At 39.0% G+C, this 24688-nt stretch overlaps 1 protein-coding gene and 2 long non-coding RNA genes across 3 annotated transcripts; all 3 read right to left on the bottom strand.

Moving 5' to 3' along the window:
- Positions 1–660: 660 nt before the first annotated feature.
- Positions 661–6139, bottom strand: LOC117447313 (N-acylethanolamine-hydrolyzing acid amidase-like). The gene is made up of 11 exons (XM_034084013.2): positions 5792–6139; positions 4883–5047; positions 4679–4802; positions 4422–4512; positions 3913–3998; positions 3661–3833; positions 2759–2821; positions 2621–2687; positions 2496–2524; positions 1152–1221; positions 661–1023 (listed from the first exon to the last, which is right to left on the bottom strand). Exons 1-11 carry the CDS (start codon positions 5965–5967, stop codon positions 1003–1005), a joined length of 1065 nt encoding a protein of 354 aa, XP_033939904.1. The 5' UTR covers positions 5968–6139; the 3' UTR covers positions 661–1002.
- A 2455-nt stretch (positions 6140–8594) lies between these two features.
- LOC139433844 (uncharacterized) lies at positions 8595–9226 on the bottom strand. The gene is made up of 2 exons (XR_011643246.1): positions 9196–9226; positions 8595–8814 (listed from the first exon to the last, which is right to left on the bottom strand). It is a non-coding gene; the product is annotated as an uncharacterized lncRNA (long non-coding RNA).
- A 9736-nt stretch (positions 9227–18962) lies between these two features.
- Positions 18963–20886, bottom strand: LOC139433843 (uncharacterized). The gene is made up of 3 exons (XR_011643245.1): positions 20005–20886; positions 19563–19654; positions 18963–19182 (listed from the first exon to the last, which is right to left on the bottom strand). It is a non-coding gene; the product is annotated as an uncharacterized lncRNA (long non-coding RNA).
- Between the last annotated feature and the right edge of the window lie 3802 nt (positions 20887–24688).

Below are 24688 nucleotides of genomic sequence, written 5' to 3'. Positions count from 1 at the left end.
TTATTTATCTTCGTAAAATTACTAATACCCTGCTCTAAACGCGCTTACGGATAATGGTCCTGCATTAAAGCTTATAGGCTAATGTATGCCTTTGTATAATGCGGGAGATGTATTTGTTTTGTAAAAATAAACATACAGTGAGAATTGTTTGGAGTCCAAGGAGGCATCTTTATAATGCTTTTGTCCAATATAACAAAACCAAAGTTATCAAAAAACAATTGATGCGTAAACTGAAAGAAAAGAAAGGTCAGTTGCCTCTTCTATATTTCCTCCAAATATGACGAGAATATTATCAATGTATCTTTTCCACAACTCAAACCCAATAAGCGATTACTCAAGGACAAAATAATGCACCTGTTGATCATCCTCTTTTGTTTACCTTTTTATGGATTACACAGTTGGATTTATTTTTAAACCACTGTCATTTTTATCCTGAGCCAAACACTACACAAAAGTCTAAACGATAAGCCCATAAGAGGCCCTAATATGCTTTTTGGGGGTTTCCCTTTCCTGTAGTATGTTGTGTTTTTAATGCATGTAAATGGTCTGCAAAGGCTGAAATCCCAAAGTTCCCTCAACACACAAATCGGTGTATGATCTGAACGATTTAAACAAAGAGACAAATGTGAACCAAGATGGACTAAGAAAAACTCACACAAGGCTAGAGACGTGGTTTATTTGAAAGGCACAAATCAGAAGAGGCACAGTTATCATGGAACTGGAAAGCACCACGGTCCAGGTACAAGTGCTTTTCCATCGTTGTTTATTTAACTCGTGCTGTATGAGCAAAGTGCCGCTGTGGCTATCTTCAAGTGGTCCCAATCACTAAAGTGACCAAAGTGCTCTTAAACTTTACATATAAATCGCAGCGACATTAGGTTCTTTCACATTTGTTATTTTATTAGTCAGCGTTAAAAAATTAAAAGTGGTTAAAAAAGATTTTAGAATCATCACATGATCATTCTTTTGATTTAATCTGAATTTAGACAGCGAGGCTCACAGTCAGGTGGGGGGGGGGCAGCCCTTGAAAGAGAGTGAGGGATCACATGGGTGAGAAAGAGTCGTTACGAGTGACATATCACCCGTTCATTGCTTATTATTATATATTATACAAACAATATATGCATTTAATAAGTAACACATGTAATTACCTGTGGTCTGACGAGTGTATTGTATTTCTCGGGGGCTGCTGCACTCATTATAGTCGTGTAGATAGTAATTCTGGGGGTACAAAAAACACAGTGCATGAATTATAAAAACAAACTGTAACAGATTATTAAAAAATGAAACCATAAATAATAATGCATGTAATCGATATGAGGAAGATCTGCAGAAAACTGTTTAATAATAAAGAGAGATAACAATATTACTATTCATAAATTAACTTTTTGTACTAAGTGCTAAAAGTGCTTAAACATTAAAGGTGGGGAAGGTAAGTTTCAGAAACCGGCTCGAGATACACTTGTTATATTCCATGGAATGCTCTTAACATCCCGATAGCAATGAATATCTGAAGTGCTTTGACAAAAAATCCATAAAAAAACGTCATCTGGGGAAGCCGTGGCGCTGTAAAAAGCACGACCAATCATCTGAGCCGGCCCGGCTAAAGTAACTGGATGGCCTACCTGCCTGTCAGCCTTCCAAAGTGCACAAACTTACCTCGTGCCCTCGTTGGTCATGTGCGCGTTCGTGTGTGTTGGGGGAGGGGCTCTGTAAGGAAGTGGCAGATTTGTTCTGGCTGTGTATTTTCAAATTATAGCACACTCGAGCTGGTTTCTCCTAAATTACCTACAGTACCCCACCTTTAAATAAACTTCTAAATTGCAACAAATTGCTTTTTCAATAAAAAAAAAAAAATGGTAAAAAAGGTTTTCCATTCTGGGGATTTAAAAATAGTCGACGACAAAATCAAACACACTGTAATAAAATGTAAAAAGCTGTGTGAACGATTCTTTAAAAATAAAACTATAAATAATAACATATGTAATCAAAATTAGGGCTGCACAATATTTGGAAAATGTGTCATTCATTCATGAAAAGCGAAAACATTACTTTCCTTAAGAGAAAAGTGTACGCCATTCTGCATTTACCCTGCTTAAAAATGCTGATAAATAACAGCAAAAAGTAAAAAATAATCACAATAACAATTTAAACAAATCAAATCTTTATCTACCAATAAAAAATAGGATAATCGTTACATAATAAAGTACCTTTTTTTGTGATACTGATCTATTAACTGTTGCAAACAAATTATGGATTGCAATACGGTACTGTAAATAGTGCAATCCTTCTTTAACCTTCAATATTTCCATTTAAATGTAACTATTGCTATTCAATATGCTACTTCCTATTTGCCGAAGCATGTCAAACAAAGGCCTATAATGACATTATTGCTGGGGTGAAGGGGGCTGGTATGCACACAACTGGCCATCTCAGCAGCAGTCATGCGATTCCTTGAGACAGTGAGAAGGAACAGACAGTGATCTCCTCCTTACCCATTACACACAGGATACATCGACAGCACCTGGAGGACAAGACTCTGTTAGAGATCCATACATTGGGTTCAATCTGTCAGTATCACGCGTACTTCAGCCTCAAATATGTATTTGTCCATGCTTGCCTGATAAAGTGTCTCCATGTTGATGTGATCTTGGCCAGTAGCATTTAGTGCTTTCTTGGCTGCGTCCCTAGAAAAATGACAACAGCAGATTAGATACGGTTACAGCAACAATATTGTGAATCATGCGAGATGACTCACCTCCGATGATCCCTAGCTGGAGGAGGAAGCCAGTGGTCAAAATTCGTCTCTACTCTGTACCATCTGAAACAGGAACAAGACATTTTATTATTCAGGCACACACCACAACGTCATCAATTCATTTGGCTGATGCTATAATCTAAAACTACGTACAGTACAGTAGGTGCAATACACCATAAAGATACGAACTTAGAAAAATGCAGATGTGCTTGCTTCAAATAAGCAAAACAATCGTAAGTGCTGGTGCATTAGTTTCAAACGGGCTAAACTCGTGAAATGCTAATTATTTATTTTTTATTATTTAATGGCTAAGGCACAGGTGATACAGGTGGTTTTTGTGACCAATTATATTTAGCTTTTCTGATGTCCTGATATGGATAGTGAGCTTGTTTCACCATGTTGGAGCCAGGATGGCCTCTATACGAATGCACTGTTTGACATTCAGTGTCCTTTATCAACTCCTGATTGGTTTCAAGTGTTTGAGTAAAGGAGGGACATTGAGATGGACCTTAAAGGTGGGGTAGGTAATTTTCAGAAACCGGCTCGAGATACACTTTTTGTTATATTCCATGGAATGCTCTTAACATCCCGATAGCAATGAATATCTGAAGTGCTTTGACAACAAATCCATACAAAAATTTCATCTGTAGAAGCCGTAATACTGTAAAAAGTACAACCATGGCCTACCTGCCTGTCAGCCTTCCATCGGGGCACAAACTTATCTCGTGCCCTCATTGGTCATGTGCGCGTTCGTGTGTGTTGGAGGAGGGGCTCTATAAGGAAGTGGCAGATTTTCTCCGGTTGTGTATTTTCAAATTCTAGCGATCTCGAGCCGGTTTCTCAAACTTACCTACCCCACCTTTAATGTACCAGACTCTCCTCGGAACCTTTATTTTGCCTACCCTCCATTGATGGGAATCAGCGGCCAGATATCAGCAGGGCCGGATCGGTCCCTGGTGATGACGGCCCCCTCCCCAGCTCGCACCCCCCCCACGATGTAGTACACCCCGGTGATGATGGGAATCTTGGCGAGACGCATCACAGCATCCTGAAAGTCCTCTGCTTCCTCCAGCGTCTGTATGTGACACAGCCGCTCAGTTTCACTTCCTCGTTCAGTAAACTTCCTCTTCACGCTGACTTTCATACACACTCACCTCGCGTACCAGCCAGCTGACCGGGGTCCGCCGAAGGAGGAAAGCAGAAACCACATTCTTCCACCAGTTCCACCAGTGGTCACTGCCTGATGAGCACAAACACACAGACATGAACACACAATAAAGTCTGAATGTTGCACTATTTCTGGACACAACTGCTCAAATTAAGTGTGGTCTGAATTGCTGCAATGATCCATCAACATTTATAAAATAATAATAAAGTTATTATTCATGCAAAAATTGCAGAAAATCCTATTTTCAGCATCAAATGTATGCCAATGTAATGCTTTTTCTGTTATACATCATAATAAACTTCATATTCCTGGGTTTTGGACAACAAGAAAAAACATCTGCATATATCACCTTGGACGTAAAAAAACTTGGATGGAATTTGTTTCTCTATTTTCTGATATTTGATAGACTAAAGAATTAGCCAAAATCAATTCATCTAAGAAATCTGATTAAATTGAAAGTCAAATAATCGTTGGTTGGAGCCCTAATGGTGTTACCTCGCTGGTCACCAGAGACGGTAAACTTGTTAGGACTCTGTCCCGTCCACAGGCCAACGTAGCCAGCAAATGAAGTTCCACGGTACGCCACCTGTTTGATTGCGAATAAAACGACATATCAGTATCCATCGCCACATCGTTAAGCAAGGACTTTTATTCAGTTTGAATGTATTTCCTGATGAATGATTCTCAGCCATTCTTGAGGTATAGCTTGAGGAGGCACTAGAGTTCTTAAATGCTAGGAAGACATACTGTACCTTTCCGTTCTTGAGGAAAATGACGTCCATAGTGAGGTTCCTCAGAACATCATGTGGATAGTCAAGGTTCCTGCCGTGGTACACAGTCCCATTTGTGTCCTGAGCCACGATGCTAGTGCAAAATCTAAAGAAATGCATAAAGCTTGTTGAGAAATGATCTTAATCCTGCAGACATTGTCTATAATAAATGTGTCATTTACATACGCAGATATTTCATAGACGAAGTTGAGAATGATGACGTCTGAGATGCTGCCCCCCATTTGAGCGGCCAGGCCTCTGATCTCCCCCGCGTAAGGCTGAGGAACGTACTTCTCCAGGGCCATCACGATCGGGGTGACTGCCTCATGCACCCATTTAGGAACCGTAGTGCTGCAACAAAAAACAAGAAAGCCTGTCTGTGTTAGCACTGAGACTGGATATATATATAATACACAATAACACAGTAACTCAGAGGGTAGTTTACTGCTGATATAAAGTATTTATATTAAGTAACTTCCTTTTTATTGAGTTTTCTGCAAACAAGGTGAATCAAATGTAGGACAAGATAGATAGATAGATAGATAGATAGATAGATAGATAGATAGATAGATAGATAGATAGATAGATAGATAGATAGATAGATAGATAGATAGATAGATAGATAGATAGATAGATACTAAAAATTACAAAATAATATTTATTCAGTAACATTTTAATAAAGTGAAGCATGATAATAATAAAAGTAATTTAGGCTAACGTATTTAGACTTTAAAAAGGCAAGGTTAAGGCCATAAGTATGTTGGTTTTATAACGCAACTATTTGTATGCAACTCATTTATAATAAAACAATTAAGCCTCCTTTGTGTGTACCTCCACTGATCATGTGACGTTAATAGAAAGTGAAACCATGCATTTTGTGGCTCTGTAGTATACAAAGTATAATTTGACGCTAACAATACTATTATTACTAAGCCTTTTTATGAACAACAACTGAAAAACATTACCTACTCACTACTCATGACTGTGTGCTGCAACACCTGGTAATAAGTACTTTCTAGAAATACAACTTCTAATATACTTTTGATAATATTACACAACAAGCTATGCAAAAAAAGGAAGCTCTTGAAAACGTACTCAATGACTTCCGCGGCAGCTTTCTTCAAGTACTCTACGTCGAAGGCTTTGGTGATAGGAGCCCACCGCAGCTCGGGGTCTTCGTCCAGGCTGATGTTCACGGTGACCGGGCTGAACTCCCCCCGACAGGAGGAGAGGAGTCCGAGCAGCAGCAGCACCGCAGCCCGGAGCTTCATGACGGGTCAGAGCCGAGGAGCAGAGCAGAGCCGAGGAGAGGAGCAGAGCCGACAGTCCGAGCTCCAGCTGGTACTGAGTAATGATATACCACCAAGACTGTCTTAAGGTTAAGGTTACTGCAGCCGATAACCAGAGGGGCACTTCCGACACGAGGTTTTCAAAATTAAAGCGCAGTTAACGCGCAGGTAAGGAACAAGAACGAGACTTCCCATCGGAGGTTTTCAGAATAAAAGCTGATCAAGTACACTACAGAGGGGAATTGCAGGTAGCAGGCTCGACAAAGGAGATTTCGATCAGTGTTATTTATTATCGTTAATTACACATTTAAGATTTTAATTTAGATGTAATCTATTTTACATTCTATGTCTTATCTAGACTACACTATTTGTATGTATCCACTGGTAACTGTATTCTATGTGATATCAATTTTCTGTGACTATTTTACAATTCTCTGCTGTGAAGCACTTTGGACTGCAATTCTTGTATGAACGGTGCTATACAAATAAAGCGCATTATTGTTGTTATTATTATTATAAAAACTCATGATCAGGTCATAATCCTACAGTTCACACAAAAGTGTAGCTTCTGTGAGCAATGGATTTGACTGTATTACAGGTTTAAGGAATTAGCAGTTGAGGAAAATGCTGGTGCAATGCATTGGATACTGTATGTCGTTTTTTGTATTTTATAAATTAAACTGCACAGATATACTCACCTTTATCCAACAAACATATTGGTACCACTTTGTAATTCATTTATTAATTAGGTTGTGAACACTTTATAAATCATTAAGCTTTTACAAGACATGAGATAAACAGGGCAACTGTGACCGGTTGCTTGCCAAATAGTGAGCCCACATTTATCAATCAATCAATGTTTATTTATATAGCCCAATATCACAAATGTTACATTTGTCTCAGTGGTCTTCACAGTGTGTACAGAATATCAGTATGACAATACGACACCCTCTGTCCTTAGACCCTCACATCGTACAAGGAAAAACTTCCAAAGAAAACCCAGTTTAAAGGGGAAAATGGGAGAAACCTCAGGGAGAGCAACAGAGGAGGGATCCCTCTCCCAGGACGGACAGACGTGCAATGGATGCCGTGTGTAAATTGAAAAGATAATACATTTGCAACATAGGTAGTCCAAATGTTTGGAAATGCATGTGTGTGTATAATAGGAAGATGAATCCACGAGGATATCCATCCAGGACCGATGATCCAGGACCACAGCCACGACTCGCGATCCAGGACACAGGATCATGACTCCTGATCCCGGCGTATATAGACACCAAAAAGAAAGACATTTGGGGAAGCTGGGTTAATCGGAACATGAGAGTACACAGGTAGGCCTATAGACAGAGAGAAGGAAGAAGTAAGATGTCCCCCGACAAACTAAGCCTATAGCCGCTTTCACACCGCAGGACTTGCGGTACTTTAGTGCCGGCACTAAAGTACCACGGCACTAAATCCGCCAGGGGGCTAGTGCCAATCGCATTCACACCGCAGTACTTTCCCTGAGGCACGATTACGCTGACGTCACTTCGTCTTCTTCTTCTCTGGGTTTACTGGTAGGCCGCAAAACCATAGATATATATAAACACTAGATGGCTCACACGCGCTGCTGGCCAATGGAGACCGACGTTGCCACTTGGCCGCCATCTTGCTACAGGCAGTGCTCTCCATAGATATATATAAACACTAGATGACTCACCCGCGCTGCTGGCCAATTGAGACCGACGTTGCCACTTGGCCGCCATCTTGCTACAGGCAGTTCTCTCATTCATAACATTATGGTTTACTATTTAAATAACCATAGCTTGCTCAATTTTCAACCAATTTTCAAACGGTTTGGTTTTTTATAAACATCAAAGATGTAGTTATGATACTGCATACTTATAATCATGGACTTTCATATGAAAATAACATTAATCAGATAAAGCAATAGCTATACACACACACACACAAGGTATTTATATTAAATATTTGCCGGTGTATATATTTCCATTTATTTTATTATATTGTTAATATTTCAAATAAATTATAAAATTAAAATACATTTATATTTTATATATAAAAATCGGTCTCATGTTACCACTCTGTAAGCCAAGAGTTGTTAATTTAGCAATGCCTTAGCTTTAAGAACAGGGACACAACTAATGACAATAGCATATATTGGTATAGTATTTAGATATTCACCACACCTTTATCAGAAGAACCAAACCAACATAAAATGTGCTCACAGACAGGCCAGTTCTGTCTAATTTATCACAATTATTTTTGACATGAGATCTTCATATCATCCTAGTTTTGTATTTAGTTTCTAGATTTGTAAACAAATCCAGAACCTTTGAAATATGTTATTGAAAAAAGACCAAGAATAATATAAACTGTACCATGTGTCCTTTTGTGTCCTTCTGTAGTCCATTTGTGGTTTGTCTTGTCTCACCCGGCTGATATATCACAAAATCCACTGTTTAAAATTGTTCCCTATATTGCCCCTATGCAATATAGGGAACAATTTAAACATAAACTATCCTATGTGTCCTTGGGTGTTATGAAAGGCGGCCCCCCAAAATAAATGTATTATTATTAAGAAGAACACATGGCACAACAACAATCAATCACCGTCCAGCCTCAGCTTTGGTATTCTTTCACAACCATGTTATGGGTTTATTAGACTGAGCAAACATAAACATATGTGGGGAACATAGTGCTGCGTCTCCTGCCAGCTCCTCACTCCTGAAGTGCTCACTGCAGAGCAGTGTCCTGTCACAGGAAACAAAACCGTCCCTTCTTTGGGCGAGTTCCCACTGCCTCCTCCTCTCTTTGGTTTTGGGAAACCTTAAAAACATGAGAAAGGTAGCCAGATATATAAATTATTGTCAACATGTTCCTCCCTTCTTTCCTTTAACATTAAGGGTAGGACAAAAATACACACCGAAATTATCATATCTTTGGTATGTATGCATGTATGTATAGCCTACTTTAAGAATAAGACAACCACACTAAGAGTAATAAAAAAGGTGTCCAATAGAAACATTAAATAATTGTGTAAAGAAATGGTAACAACATATTCTAAAGAGGCTGGGTCAACAACAATCTTGCAATACTATTATCTCACATAGCCCCACTGATCCTGTGTAGCAGGACTTGTAATGTACATACATCCACTAAGTAATTAACGATTATCCTAATTGTAGTCATAATATTGTCATATCTTACACGTGAAAGGTGATCCCACGGGTTCTTGTTTTCCAGACTGCGGTGATTAGAGCATCCGTAGGCTGCACAAAAGTCCGGCATAGTCAGGTACTTCTGTAAACACAAAGCCAGCAAATTCCTGTATCATAATGCAAGATGTTTTTAACAAGCCAAACCACTTGAAATAAATCATGTGTAACTTAAGTTGTGTTGAAAGAAAGAGCAGTTCTGCCTCTCCCACTGGTGGAGTTGTGGGTCAACTTTGTAATACTAGGTCTCACTGACAGCCTCTTGTTATTAGCCAGCTAATAAATACAACCACATACACAAAGAAAAGCTGCAATTTCAACATGTCCAAGCATCCTGTATCATAGCCATGCTAATCATGTTTATAATAAACCAAACCGTTTGTAAATCAGTCAAGATTTCAGTGAGTTAAGAGTATTTTTGTGCAGATCACTCACCTGACAACAGCTACCATAACGCGAATCAGAGTAACTGTTGACTGTAGCAAGATGGCGGCCGGTCAGCTACGCTGGAAAATCTCCCATGAGCCATCTAGTGTTATATATATATCTATGGTGCTCTCATTCATAACATTATGGTTTACTATTTAAATAACCATAGCTTGCTCAATTTTCAACCGATTTTCAAACGGTTTGGTTTTTTATAAACATCAAAGATGTAGTTATGATACTGCATACTTATAATCATGGACTTTCATATGAAAATAACATTAATCAGATAAAGCAATAGCTATACACACACACAAGGTATTTATATTAAATATTTGCCGGTGTATATATTTCCATTTATTTTTATTATATTGTCAATATTTAAAATAAATTATAAATAAATTATAAAATTAAAATACATTTATATTTTATATATAAAGATCGGTCTCATGTTACCACTCTGTAACCAAGAGTTGTTAATTGAGCAATGCCTTAGCTTGAAGAACAGGGACACAACTAATGACAATAGCATATGTTGGTATATTATTTAGATATTCACACCTTTATCAGAAGAACCAAACCAACATAAAATGTGCTCACAGACAGGCCAGTTCTGTCTAATTTATCACAATTATTTTTTACATGAGATCTTCATATCATCCTAGTTTTGTATTTAGTTTCTAGATTTGTAAACAAATCCAGAACCTTTGAAATATGTTATTGAAAAAAGACCAAGAATAATATAAACTGTACCATGTGTCCTTTTGTAGTCCATTTGTGGTTTGTCTTGACTCACCCCGGCTGATATATCACAAAATCCACTGTTTAAATTGTTCCCTATATTGCCCCTATGCCCCTGTAAGGTGTCCTTGGGTGTTATGAAAGGCGGCCCCCCAACATAAATGTATTATTATTATTAAGAAGAACACTTGGTGTGGTGTGGAGGGGATGTAGGAAGCAGGAGCAGGTGGGGAGAGATGGGGCTCATGGTTCAAGGTTATTTGTTTTAAATGTGTCTTGCACACAATAAAATAAAATATAGTATACCACAAAACCAATAAGACACACAGTGACACACGGCACACTAACAATCAATCATCGTCCAGCCTCAGCTTTGGTATTCTTTCACAACCATGTTATGGGTTTATTAGACTGAGCAAACATAAACATATGTGGTGATCCCACGGGTTCTTGTTTGCAGACAGCGGCGATTGGACATCCGTAGGCTGCACAAAAGTCCGGCATAGTCAGGTACTTCTGTAAACACAAAGCCAGCAAATTCCTGTATCATAATGCAAGATATTTTTAAACAAGCCCAAACCACTTGGAAGAAATCATGTGTAACTTAAGTTATGTTGAAAAGAAAGAGCAGTTCTGCCTCTCCCACTGGTGTAAAGTTGCTGGGTGAACTTTGTAATACTAGGTCTCACTGACAGCCTCTTGTTATTAGCCAGCTAATAAATACAACCACATACACCAAGAAAAGCTGCAATTTCAACATGTCCAAGCATCCTGTATCATAGCCATGCTAATAATGTTTATAATAAACCAAACCGTTTGTAAATGAGTCAAGATTTCAGCGAGTTAAGAGTATTTTTGTGCAGATCACTCACCTTACAACAGCTACCATAACGCGAATCAGAGTAACTGTTGACTGTAGCAAGATGGCGGCCAGTCAGCTACGCTGGAAAATCTCCCATGAGCCATCTAGTGTTTATATATATCTATGCGCAAAACCACTTCACGGAGAGTACAACAAAAAAACGAGAGAAGAAGAACTACACGGGGGGGGGGGAGGGGGTATAAAGCCCATCCGCTGTATGAGGCGTTGTTTACTTCTGACCTCAGACATGATGGAGTTCATAAGGGTAATTTACAAATAAAATACCCCATTATAACAATGGACTTTATCTTTATGTATTTATTATATATTTACCCCTCAGGCTGATTTTGGAAAAGGACATCAACCCTTGTTTGGTCTTTTTCCCTTATTTATCTAAAACAAATGACATGATAAAATTACTTGTGTTTATGGTGTGTAAGACTTGTGTTTCTGATAAATTCAACCACCGACACCTGTCCTGCTCTCACATTCTTCTATTCTGCAAATTTGGGGTGGGACACAATAAATAAAGCTTCGCCAGTTTGTTTGTTTTATTGCACAGTCAAGACATAACAATAACGGCATCATGCTGTTCCAGGTGTGTCGTATGCATGTAAATTGAAGTTAAATAACAGTGTGAAATGTAAAATAAAGTGTAAGTAGTTTCAAAACAATGTAACAGTGGCAATATATATAGCAGCAGACACGGCTTAGTGCAAGTTAGGTGTCAGTATTAAAAAAACAGTGGCTATAATATATAATAACAATAGAACATCGTTACCACTCTTATTATTGTGGTCTTTAATTTTTTTTATAGTCCTGCCTGAGTTTCTTTATTTTTACCCGGCATCCGTGTGCACTGTGCACGATTCCCAGCTCAAGTAGCGAACATCGCTCAAAACATTTGGAGTTGGGAACTGCTTTCTGTAGAAGCTGCTGCAATCCTGTCCTTGGAGTAAATTGCCAGAAGCGCCGACACTTCCTCATCATTCCACCGCTCCGGTGTTGTAGTACGTGTGGTCATAACTGCTTTAAAGTAAAAAAAAACTACTCGCTCAGGTGTGGATGTGGTTTTGTAGCGAGGAAAAAATGGCTGCCTAACAAAACAATTCAGAGTCTAACGGGGCGTGGTTTGCAATTCGCCCAGCCAATAGAAATAGAATAGAAATTGGCACTCTTTTTGTCAGCCAGGTTCGTACCACCCTCTCTAGCAGGGACTAAAAAGTAACAAAAGAGTTCCAAAAGAGTTCCCGGCACTGAGTAGTCCCGGCGGTGTGAACGCAACATTATTGGTACTAACGGAACTAAAGTACCAGGGAAAGTACCAGGGAAAGTCCTGCGGTGTGAACGCGGCTTACATCAGCAAAACTAGGGGCTGAATCTAATCAGCCCTAACTATAAGCTTTATCAAAAAGGAAGGTCTTAAGCGCACTCTTAAAAACGGATAGGGTGTCTGCCGCCCGAACACAAACTGGAAGCTGATTCCACAAATGTGGAGCTTGATAAGAAAAGGCTCTGGCTCCCATTGTACTTTTAGAGACTCTAGGAACAACCAACAACCCTGCATTCTTGGAACACAATGCCCTAGTAGGACAGTAGGGTATAATGAGTTCTTTAAGGTAAGATGGCGCCTGCCCATTAAGGGCTCTGTAGGCGAGAAGAAGAATTTTAAATTCTATCCTGTGTTCTATAGGGAGCCAGTGTAAGGCAGCCAGAACAGGAGTAATGTGGTCCCTTTTCCTAACTCTGGTTAGTACACGAGCTGCAGCATTTTGAATCAGCTGAAGCGACTTGACTGACTTCTTGGTTCTCCCTGATAATAAAGAGTTACAATAATCCAGCCTAGAAGTAACAAATGCATGGACTAGTTTCTCTGCATCGTTTTGAGGCAAGATATGCCTGATTTTTGCAATGTTACGTAGATGGAAGTAGGCGGTCCTTGAAGTTGATTTTATGTGGGCGTTAAAGGATAAATCCTGATCAAATATAACATCAAGATTCCTTACAGTCTCACTGGAGGCCAAATTAATGCCATCCATAGTTATTATATCTTTAGATAATTTGTTTCGTAGATTCTTCGGGCCAAGTACAATAACTTCAGTTTTGGTCGTGTTTAACATCAAAAAGTTTAAGGTCATCCACGTTTTTAAGTCCTTAAAGGTGGGGTAGGTAAGTTTCAGAAACCGGCTCGAGATACACTTTTTGTTATATTCCATGGAATGCTCTCAACATCCCGATAGCAATGAATATCTTAAGTGCTTTGACAAAAAATCCATAAAAAAATGTCATCTGTAGAAGCCATAATACTTTAAAAAGTATAACCAATCGATTGGTGGCCTACCAGCCTGTCAGCCTGTCAGCCTTCCATCGGGGCACAAACTTATCTCGTGCCCTCATTGGTCATGTGCGCGTTTGTGTGTGTTGGAGGAGGGGCTCTATAAGGAAGTGGCAGATTTTCTCCGGTTGTGTATTTTCAAACTCTAGCGATCTCGAGCCGGTTTCTCAAACTTACCTACCCCACCTTTAAGGCAGTCTTGAATTTTATTTAGATGATTAATTTCATCAGGCTTGATTGATAAATATAGTTGAGTATCATCCGCATAACAATGAAAATTTACAGAATGATTCCTTATAATATTGCCTAACGGAAGCATATATAATGTGAACAAAATAGGTCCGAGCACTGAGCCCTGTGGCACTCCATGGCTAACTTTGGTTTGCGTGGAAGATTCATCGTTAACACGTACAAACTGAGAGCGTTCAGATAGATAGGACCTAAACCAGCCTAAAGCAGGTCCCTGTATGCCAACTAAGTGCTCTAGTCTTAGCAATAAGATATCATGGTCGATAGTATCAAATGCAGCACTGAGATCGAGCAAAACAAGAATAGAGACAAGTCCCTTGTCTGAGGCTATTAGAATGTCATTTGTGACTTTAACCAGAGCTGTCTCTGTGCTATAATGTGTTCTAAAGCCAGACTGAAAATCTTCAAATAAATCATTGTTTTTAAGTAATCACACAACTGTTTTGCGACCGCTTTCTCAAGAATTTTTGAGAGGAACGGAAGATTAGAAATAGGTCTATAGTTGGCTAAAACCTCTGGATCGAGGTTGTGCTTTTTAAGAAGCGGTTTTATCACTGCTACTTTGAATGATTGTGGAACATAGCCTGATAATAAAGACATATTCATAATATTTAATAAAGAAGTGCTAATTAATGGAAAAACTTCCTTCAACAGCTTAGTTGGAATTGGGTCTAACATGCACGTTGATGGTTTAGAAGAGAGAATCATTGAATTTAATTGTTCAAGGTTTATGGCTGAAAAGCATTCTAGTTTACTATCTAGTGTAATATTAGAACTTACGTTTCCGGTAGCTGTTGATAACACTATACTGGTCAAAGGCAAGAGGTCATTAATTTTGTTTCTAAGAGTAACAATGTTATCGTTATAAAAGCATATAAAATCATTACTACTGAGTGCTATGGGAATAGAAGGCTCAATCGAGCTGTGGCTCTCTGTCAGCCTGGCTACAGTGCTGAAAAGAAATCTTGCATTATTCTTATTCTCATCTATTAATGAAGAGTAGTAGGCTGCTCTCGCTTTACGCAGTGCTTTCTTATATTCATTGAGAGTAATATGCCAAATTAAACGAGATTCTTCAAGTTTAGTGGAACGCCATATCCTTTCAAGTTGTCTAGACTTTTGCTTATTTTGCGGGTTTCGGCATTATGCCATGGAGCTAATCTATGTTGTTTTATTTTCTTCTTTTTCAAAGGAGCAACAGAGTCTAATTTATTCGCAGCGCATCTATAGCACTATCAACAACATGATCAATTTGGGGTGGTGTACATTTTGTATACGTTTCCTCCCCTACATGCAGACATGCTATCGAGTTAAGTATTGGTGGAATCTCTTCCTTAAATGTGGCTATAGCACTAACAGATAGGTTTCTGCTGCAAGAGCTTTTGACTAATGCTTTGTAGTCTCGTAATAGTACTTCAAAAGTTACTAAGAAATGGTTGGATAAAGCAGGATTATGCGGTTCGACTAATAGTTGCTCAATTTCAATACCATAAGTCAGAACAAGGTCGAGAGTGTGATTATAACAGTGGGTTGGTTTATTTAGACTGACAGAAACCAAAATAATCTAATATAGAGTTAAATGCAACAGTAAGGCTATTTTTATCATCGTCAACATGAATATTAAAGTCACCTACGATAATTACTTTATCTGTTTTAAGAACCAAAGTTGATAACAACTCAGAGAATTCTGATAAGAATTCTGAATAAGGACCTGGTGCACGATACACTGTAACAAATAAGATTGGCTGCAAAGTTTTCCAGGTCGGATGCGTAAGACTAAAAACGAGGCTTTCAAAGGAGGTATAATTTAGGTTTAGTATTGATAAGTAAACTTGAGTCAAAGATTGCTGCAACTCCACCTCCTCGGCCCGTGCCTCGAGCAATATGAGTGTTGATATGGCTGGGTGGAGTGGCCTCATTTCAGCCTGTCCTCCTACAAAAAACGACCATATAGGTCGATTGTTCAGCAGCTAAATACGACCCAGAGTCACGTTTTAAAGTGTAGCACCTCTAGTGGTCGTGTAAGAAACAACATGCTCCTGTCGATTGCAAACGCTCCGGAGGGTCGTTTATTCACAAATAACCCTCTCTGGAAAATCCTAAATTGTGGAATAGTTTATCCATTAAAATGCTTTTTTATTAGATTTCTAGCGAGAAGTGTATATTGTACTTTTATAATCCACGTCCAGTGGATGTGTAGGATCTACAGTTTGATAGATATACGAAGATGATTTGAGGTCTCGCCAGGAGAACGTGTACTGTAAATGGGGCAGCTTCCATGTAAAGTTAGCGTGGGTGAAAACAGTATTTCCGGTCTCGAAGTTTTCATAATAAAACCGGAAGTATTCCCCACACTTTCAAATGATTACAGTGATATCTCTATTACTCATCCACTAAAAAACATCAGTTTATCCTTGTTAATTACCAATATTGATTGGTTTAAATTATGTACAAAGCTTTTGTGTTTTTAACCTTCGATTCAGAGAAACAAATAGTTTTTTTAGGAGTTTAGACACTACAGAGTTTCCGAAGACACTACACTACCCAGAATCCCCAGCTATCGTTTGGGACTACAACATCTGCCTTGATTTACAAACCCCGTGATCAGAGCCCTAGAGATACTATCTCTCTAGGGCTCTGCCTGTGATTAGCCCTCAAGCTCTGTGATTGGATGTTGGAGTGGCAGTGCGACAAGGTTACGCCGAGTGTCAAACAGCTCTTTGAAATGGAATGGAACCACGCCAGACTATCCAAAACTGGACTTGGACGGGTCCAGCCCAGCCCTCCCCAGAATTACACATGCTGGCTATTGTGTGTTTCGCAACATGTTCTATGGCACGTCTCTACTGGGAATTGTAGTTTTAAAAGACGTTTTCGTATTTCCCACAATTAGAAGTTGCCAGTATTAAACTGTTTACACCACTGGAGGTTTAGGGGATACGAAACAGTGGTGTTATCAAATTTAAAACATAATTAATAAATGGGTGAAAATTGCTTGTGTCCATAATGGGCAGCATTAATACCACATGACAGCTAAGGTCAGAAGAGCTTATTTAACAGCTGGTCTTATGTCTGTGACCCCTCCTGTTGTTCATTGATAAGCCTGAAACATGCACTTGTCAAGGTTCAGAGGCACATTTAGCAAATATGGCAGTAGCCATCATCATCTTAAGATAAGAAGTTGGGAATGTTTTTGTTTGTTTGCCAGAAAAGACAATTGTATTTATAAATTAAACTGCACAGATATACTCACCTTTATCCAACAAACATATTGGTACCACTTTGTAATTCATTTATTAATTAGGTTGTGAACACTTTATAAATCATTAAGCTTTTACAAGACATGAGATAAACAGGGCAACTGTGACCGGTTGCTTGCCAAACAGTCATCAATCAATCAATGTTTATTTATATAGCCCAATATCACAAATGTTCCATTTGTCTCAGTGGTCTTCACAGTGTGTACAGAATATCAGTATGACAATACGACACCCTCTGTCCTTAGACCCTCACATCGTACAAGGAAAAACTTCCAAAGAAAACCCAGTTTAAAGGGGAAAATGGGAGAAACCTCAGGGAGAGCAACAGAGGAGGGATCCCTCTCCCAGGACGGACAGACGTGCAATGGATGCCGTGTGTAAATTGAAAAGATAATACATTTGCAACATAGGTAGTCCAAATGTTTGGAAATGCATGTGTGTATAATAGGAAGATGAATCCACGAGGATATCCATCCAGGACCGATGATCCAGGACCACAGCCACGACTCGCGATCCAGGACACAGGATCATGACTCCTGATCCCGGCGTATATAGACACCAAAAAGAAAGACATTTGGGGAAGCTGGGTTAATCGGAACATGAGAGTACACAGGTAGGCCTATAGACAGAGAGAAGGAAGAAGTAAGATGTCCCCCGACAAACTAAGCCTATAGCCGCTTTCACACCGCAGGACTTGCGGTACTTTAGTGCCGGCACTAAAGTACCACGGCACTAAATCCGCCAGGGGGCTAGTGCCAATCGCATTCACACCGCAGTACTTTCCCTGAGGCACGATTACGCTGACGTCACTTCGTCTTCTTCTTCTCTGGGTTTACTGGTAGGCCGCAAAACCATAGATATATATAAACACTAGATGGCTCACACGCGCTGCTGGCCAATGGAGACCGACGTTGCCACTTGGCCGCCATCTTGCTACAGGCAGTGCTCTCCATAGATATATATAAACACTAGATGACTCACCCGCGCTGCTGGCCAATTGAGACCGACGTTGCCACTTGGCCGCCATCTTGCTACAGGCAGTTCTCTCATTCATAACATTATGGTTTACTATTTAAATAACCATAGCTTGCTCAATTTTCAACCAATTTTCAAACGGTTTGGTTTTTTATAAACATCAAAGATGTAGTTATGATACTGCATACTTATAATCATGGACTTTCATATGAAAATAACATTAATCAGATAAAGCAATAGCTATACACACACACACAAGGTATTTATATTAAATATTTGCCGGTGTATATATTTCCATTTATTTTTATATTGTTAATATTTCAAATAAATTATAAAATTAAAATACATTTATATTTTATATATAAAAATCGGTCTCATGTTACCACTCTGTAAGCCAAGAGTTGTTAATTTAGCAATGCCTTAGCTTTAAGAACAGGGACACAACTAATGACAATAGCATATGTTGGTATATTATTTAGATATTCACACACCTTTATCAGAAGAACCAAACCAACATAAAATGTGCTCACAGACAGGCCAGTTCTGTCTAATTTATCACAATTATTTTTGACATGAGATCTTCATATCATCCTAGTTTTGTATTTAGTTTCTAGATTTGTAAACAAATCCAGAACCTTTGAAATATGTTATTGAAAAAAGACCAAGAATAATATAAACTGTACCATGTGTCCTTTTGTGTCCTTCTGTAGTCCATTTGTGGTTTGTCTTGTCTCACCCCGGCTGATATATCACAAAATCCACTGTTTAAATTGTTCCCTATATTGCCCCTATGCAATATAGGGAACAATTTAAACATAAACTATCCTATGTGTCCTTGGGTGTTATGAAAGGCGGCCCCCCAAAATAAATGTATTATTATTAAGAAGAACACATGGCACAACAACAATCAATCACCGTCCAGCCTCAGCTTTGGTATTCTTTCACAACCATGTTATGGGTTTATTAGACTGAGCAAACATAAACATATGTGGGGAACATAGTGCTGCGTCTCCTGCCAGCTCCTCACTCCTGAAGTGCTCACTGCAGAGCAGTGTCCTGTCACAGGAAACAAAACCGTCCCTTCTTTGGGCGAGTTCCCACTGCCTCCTCCTCTCTTTGGTTTTGGGAAACCTTAAAAACATGAGAAAGGTAGCCAGATATATAAATTATTGTCAACATGTTCCTCCCTTCTTTCCTTTAACATTAAGGGTAGGACAAAAATACACACCGAAATTATCATATTTTGGTATGTATGCATGTATGTATAGCCTACTTTAAGAATAAGACAACCACACTAAGAGTAATAAAAAAGGTGTCCAATAGAAACATTAAATAATTGTGTAAAGAAATGGTAACAACATATTCTAAAGAGGCTGGGTCAACAACAATCTTGCAATACTATTATCTCACATAGCCCCACTGATCCTGTGTAGCAGGACTTGTAATGTACATACATCCACTAAGTAATTAACGATTATCCTAATTGTAGTCATAATATTGTCATATCTTACACGTGAAAGGTGATCCCACGGGTTCTTGTTTCCAGACTGCGGTGATTAGAGCATCCGTAGGCTGCACAAAAGTCCGGCATAGTCAGGTACTTCTGTAAACACAAAGCCAGCAAATTCCTGTATCATAATGCAAGATGTTTTTAACAAGCCAAACCACTTGAAATAAATCATGTGTAACTTAAGTTGTGTTGAAAGAAAGAGCAGTTCTGCCTCTCCCACTGGTGGAGTTGTGGGTCAACTTTGTAATACTAGGTCTCACTGACAGCCTCTTGTTATTAGCCAGCTAATAAATACAACCACATACACAAAGAAAAGCTGCAATTTCAACATGTCCAAGCATCCTGTATCATAGCCATGCTAATCATGTTTATAATAAACCAAACCGTTTGTAAATCAGTCAAGATTTCAGTGAGTTAAGAGTATTTTTGTGCAGATCACTCACCTGACAACAGCTACCATAACGCGAATCAGAGTAACTGTTGACTGTAGCAAGATGGCGGCCGGTCAGCTACGCTGGAAAATCTCCCATGAGCCATCTAGTGTTTATATATATCTATGGTGCTCTCATTCATAACATTATGGTTTACTATTTAAATAACCATAGCTTGCTCAATTTTCAACCGATTTTCAAACGGTTTGGTTTTTTATAAACATCACAGATGTAGTTATGATACTGCATACTTATAATCATGGACTTTCATATGAAAATAACATTAATCAGATAAAGCAATAGCTATACACACACACAAGGTATTTATATTAAATATTTGCCGGTGTATATATTTCCATTTATTTTTATTATATTGTCAATATTTAAAATAAATTATAAATAAATTATAAAATTAAAATACATTTATATTTTATATATAAAGATCGGTCTCATGTTACCACTCTGTAAACCAAGAGTTGTTAATTGAGCAATGCCTTAGCTTGAAGAACAGGGACACAACTAATGACAATAGCATATGTTGGTATATTATTTAGATATTCACACCTTTATCAGAAGAACCAAACCAACATAAAATGTGCTCACAGACAGGCCAGTTCTGTCTAATTTATCACAATTATTTTTTACATGAGATCTTCATATCATCCTAGTTTTGTATTTAGTTTCTAGATTTGTAAACAAATCCAGAACCTTTGAAATATGTTATTGAAAAAAGACCAAGAATAATATAAACTGTACCATGTGTCCTTTTGTAGTCCATTTGTGGTTTGTCTTGACTCACCCCGGCTGATATATCACAAAATCCACTGTTTAAATTGTTCCCTATATTGCCCCTATGCCCCTGTAAGGTGTCCTTGGGTGTTATGAAAGGCGGCCCCCCAACATAAATGTATTATTATTATTAAGAAGAACAACTTGGTGTGGTGTGGAGGGGATGTAGGAAGCAGGAGCAGGTGGGGAGAGATGGGCTTCATGTGGTCAAGGTTATTTGTTTTAAATGTGTCTTGCACACAATAAAATAAAATATAGTATACCACAAAACCAATAAGACACACAGTGACACCACTGCACACTAACAATCAATCATCGTCCAGCCTCAGCTTGGTATTCTTTCACAACCATGTTATGGTTTATTAGACTGAGCAAAACATAAACATATGTGGTGATCCCTACGGGTTCTTGTTTGCAGACAGCGGCGATTGACATCCGTAGGCTGCACACAATCCGGCATAGTCAGGTACTTCTGTAAACACAAAGCCAAGCAAATTCCTGTATCATAATGCAAGATATTTTTAACAAGCAAACCACTTGAAGAAATCATGTGTAACTTAAGTTATGTTGAAAAGAAAGAGCAGTTCTGCCTCTCCCACTGTGTAAAGTTGCTGGGTGAACTTTGTAATACTAGGTCTCACTGACAGCCTCTTGTTATTAGCCAGCTAATAAATACAACCACATACACAAGAAAAGCTGCAATTTCCACATGTCCAAGCATCCTGTATCATAGCCATGCTAATAATGTTTATAATAAACCAAAACGTTTGTAAATGAGTCAAGATTTCAGCGAGTTAAGAGTATTTTTGTGCAGATCACTCACCTTACAACAGCTAACCATAACGCGAATCAGAGTAACTGTTGACTGTAGCAAGATGGCGGCCAGTCAGCTACGCTGGAAAATCTCCCATGAGCCATCTAGTGTTTATATATATCTATGCGCAAAAACCACTTCACGGAGAGTACAACAAAAAAAACGAGAGAAGAAGAACTACACGGGGGGGGGGAGGGGGTATAAAGCCCATCCGCTGGTATGAGGCGTTTGTTTACTTTCTGACCTCAGACATGATGGAGTTCATAAGGGTAATTTTACAAATAAAATACCCCATTATAACAATGGACTTTATCTTTATGTATTTATTATATATTTACCCCTCAGGCTGATTTTGGAAAAGGACATCAACCCTTGTTTGGTCTTTTTCCCTTATTTATCTAAAACAAATGACATGATAAATTACTTGTGTTTATGTGTGTAAGACTTGTGTTTCTGATAAATTCAACCACCGACACTGTCTGCTCTCACATTCTTCTATTCTGCAAATTTGGGGTGGGACACAATAAATCAAAGCTTCGCCAGTTTGTTTGTTTTATTGCACAGTCAAGACATAACAATAACGGCATCATGCTGTTCCAGGTGTGTCGTATGCATGTAAATTGAAGTTAAATAACAGTGTGAAATGTAAAATAAAGTGTAAGTAGTTTCAAAACAATGTAACAGTGGCAATATATAGCAGCAGACACGGCTTAGTGCAAGTTAGGTGTCAGTATTAAAAAAACAGTGGCTATAATATATAATAACAATAGAAACATCGTTACCACTCTTATTATTGTGGTCTTAATTTTTTTTATAGTCCTGCCTGAGTTTCTTTATTTTTACCCGGCATCCGTGTGCACTGTGCACGATTCCCAGCTCAAGTAGCGAACATCGCTCAAAACATTTGGAGTTGGGAACTGCTTTCTGTAGAAGCTGCTGCATCCTGTCCTTGGAGTAAATTGCCAGAAGCGCCGACACTTCCTCATCATTCCACCGCTCCGGTGTTGTAGTACGTGTGGTCATAAACTGCTTTAAAAGTAAAAAAAAAACTACTACTCGCTCAGGTGTGGATGTGGTTTTGTAGCGAGGAAAAAAAATGGCTGCCTAACAAAACAATTCAGAGTCTAACGGGGCGTGGTTTGCAATTCGCCCAGCCAATAGAAATAGAATAGAAATTGGCACTCTTTTGTCACCAGGTTCGTACCACCTCTCTAGCAGGGGACTAAAAAGTACCAAAAGAGTTCCAAAAGAGTTCCCGGCACTGAGTAGGTCCCGGCTGGTGTGAACGGCAACCATTATTGGTACTAACGGAACTAAAGTACCCAGGGAAAGTACCAGGGAAAGTCTGCGGTGTGAACGCGGCTACATCAGCAAACTAGGGGCTGAATCTAATCAGCCCTAACTATAAGCTTTATCAAAAAGGAAGGTCTTAAGCGGCACTCTTAAAAACGGAATAGGGTGTCCTGCCGCCCGAACACAAACTGGAAGCTGATTCCACAAATGTGGAGCTTGATAAGAAAAGGCTCTGGCTCCATTGTACTTTTAGAGACTCTAGGAACAACCAACAACCCTGGCATTCTTGGAACACAATGCCCTAGTAGGACAGTAGGGTATAATGAGTTCTTTAAGGTAAGATGGGCGCCTGCCCATTAAGGGCTCTGTAGGCGAGAAGAAGAATTTTAAATTCTATCCTGTTGTTCTATAGGGAGCCAGTGTAAGGCAGCCAGAACAGGAGTAATGGGTCCCTTTTCCTAACTCTGGCTTAGTACCGAGCTGCAGCATTTTGAATCAGCTGAAGCGACTTGACTGACTTCTGGTTCTCCCTGATAATAAAGAGTTACAATTATCCAGCCTAGAAGTAACAAAAATGCATGGACTAGTTTTCTCTGCATCGTTTTGAGGCAGATATGCCTGATTTTTGCAATGTTACGTAGATGGAAGTAGGCGGTCCTTGAAGTTGATTTTATGTGGGCGTTAAAGGATAAATCCTGATCAAATATAACATCAAGATTCCTTACAGTCATCACTGGAGGCCAAATTAATGCCATCCATAGTATTTATATCTTTAGATAATTTGTTTCGTTAGATTCTTCGGGCCAAGTACAATAACTTCAGTTTGGTCGTGTTAACATCAAAAGTTTAAGGTCATCCCACGGTTTTAAGAGTCCTTAAAGGTGGGGTAGGTAAGTTCAGAAACCGGGCTCGAGATACACTTTTTGTTATATTGCCATGGAATGCTCTCAACATCCGATAGCAATGAATATCTTAAGTGCTTTGACAAAAAAAAATCCATAAAAAAATGTCATCTGTAAAGCCATAATACTTTAAAAGTATACCAATCGATTGGTGGCCTACCAGCCTGTCACAGCCTGTCAGCCTTCCATCGGGGCACAAACTTATCTCGTGCCCTCATTGGTCATGTGCGCGTTTGTGTGTGTTGGAGGAGGGGCTCTATAAGGAAGTTGGCCAGATTGTCTCCGCTTGTTGTATTTTCAAAACTCTAGCGATCTCGAGCCGGTGTTCTCAAAACTTACCTACCCCACCTTTAAGGGCAGTCTTGAATTTTATTTAGATGATTATTTCATCAGCTTGATTGATAAATATAGTTTGAGTATCATCCCGCATAACAATGAAAATTTACAGATGATTCCTTATAATATTGCCTAACGGAAGCATATATAATGTGAACAAAAATAGGGTCCGAGCACTGAGCCCTGTGGCACTCCATGGCTAACTTTGGTTTTGCGTGGAGATTCATCGTTAACACGTACAAACTAGAGCGTTCAGATAGATAGGACCTAAACCCAGCCTAAAGCAGGTCCCTGTATTGCCAACTAAGTGCTCTAGTCTTAGCAATAAGATATCATGGTCGATAGTATCAAATGCAGCACTGAGATCGAGCAAAACAAGAATAGAGACAAGTCCCTTGTCTGAGGCTATTAGAATGTCATTTGTGACTTTAACCAGAGCTGTCTCTGTGCTATAAATGTGTTCGAAAGCCAGACTGAAAATCTTCAAATAAAATCATTGTTTTAAGTAATCACACAACTGTTTTGCGACCGCTTTCTCAAGAATTTTTGAGAGGAACGGAAG

This window comes from Pseudochaenichthys georgianus, chromosome 5 (assembly GCF_902827115.2).
Source record: "Pseudochaenichthys georgianus chromosome 5, fPseGeo1.2, whole genome shotgun sequence".
Classification (NCBI taxonomy): domain Eukaryota; kingdom Metazoa; phylum Chordata; class Actinopteri; order Perciformes; family Channichthyidae; genus Pseudochaenichthys; species Pseudochaenichthys georgianus.
This window is presented reverse-complemented; position numbering and strand designations above follow the sequence as displayed.

Bases quoted from the DNA above. Each gene is read 5' to 3' on its own strand.
- LOC117447313 (XM_034084013.2), bottom strand. From the start codon at position 5,967: ATGAAGCTCCGGGCTGCGGTGCTGCTGCTGCTCGGACTCCTCTCCTCC. The intron at 1,222-2,495 runs GTAAGGAGGAGA...TTGTACCCCCAG, and splicing joins ATGTATCCTGTGTGTAATGG to AATTACTATCTACACGACTA. The intron at 1,024-1,151 runs GTAATTACATGT...CTCTCTTTCAAG, and splicing joins ATACACTCGTCAGACCACAG to GGCTGCCCCCCCCCCACCTG.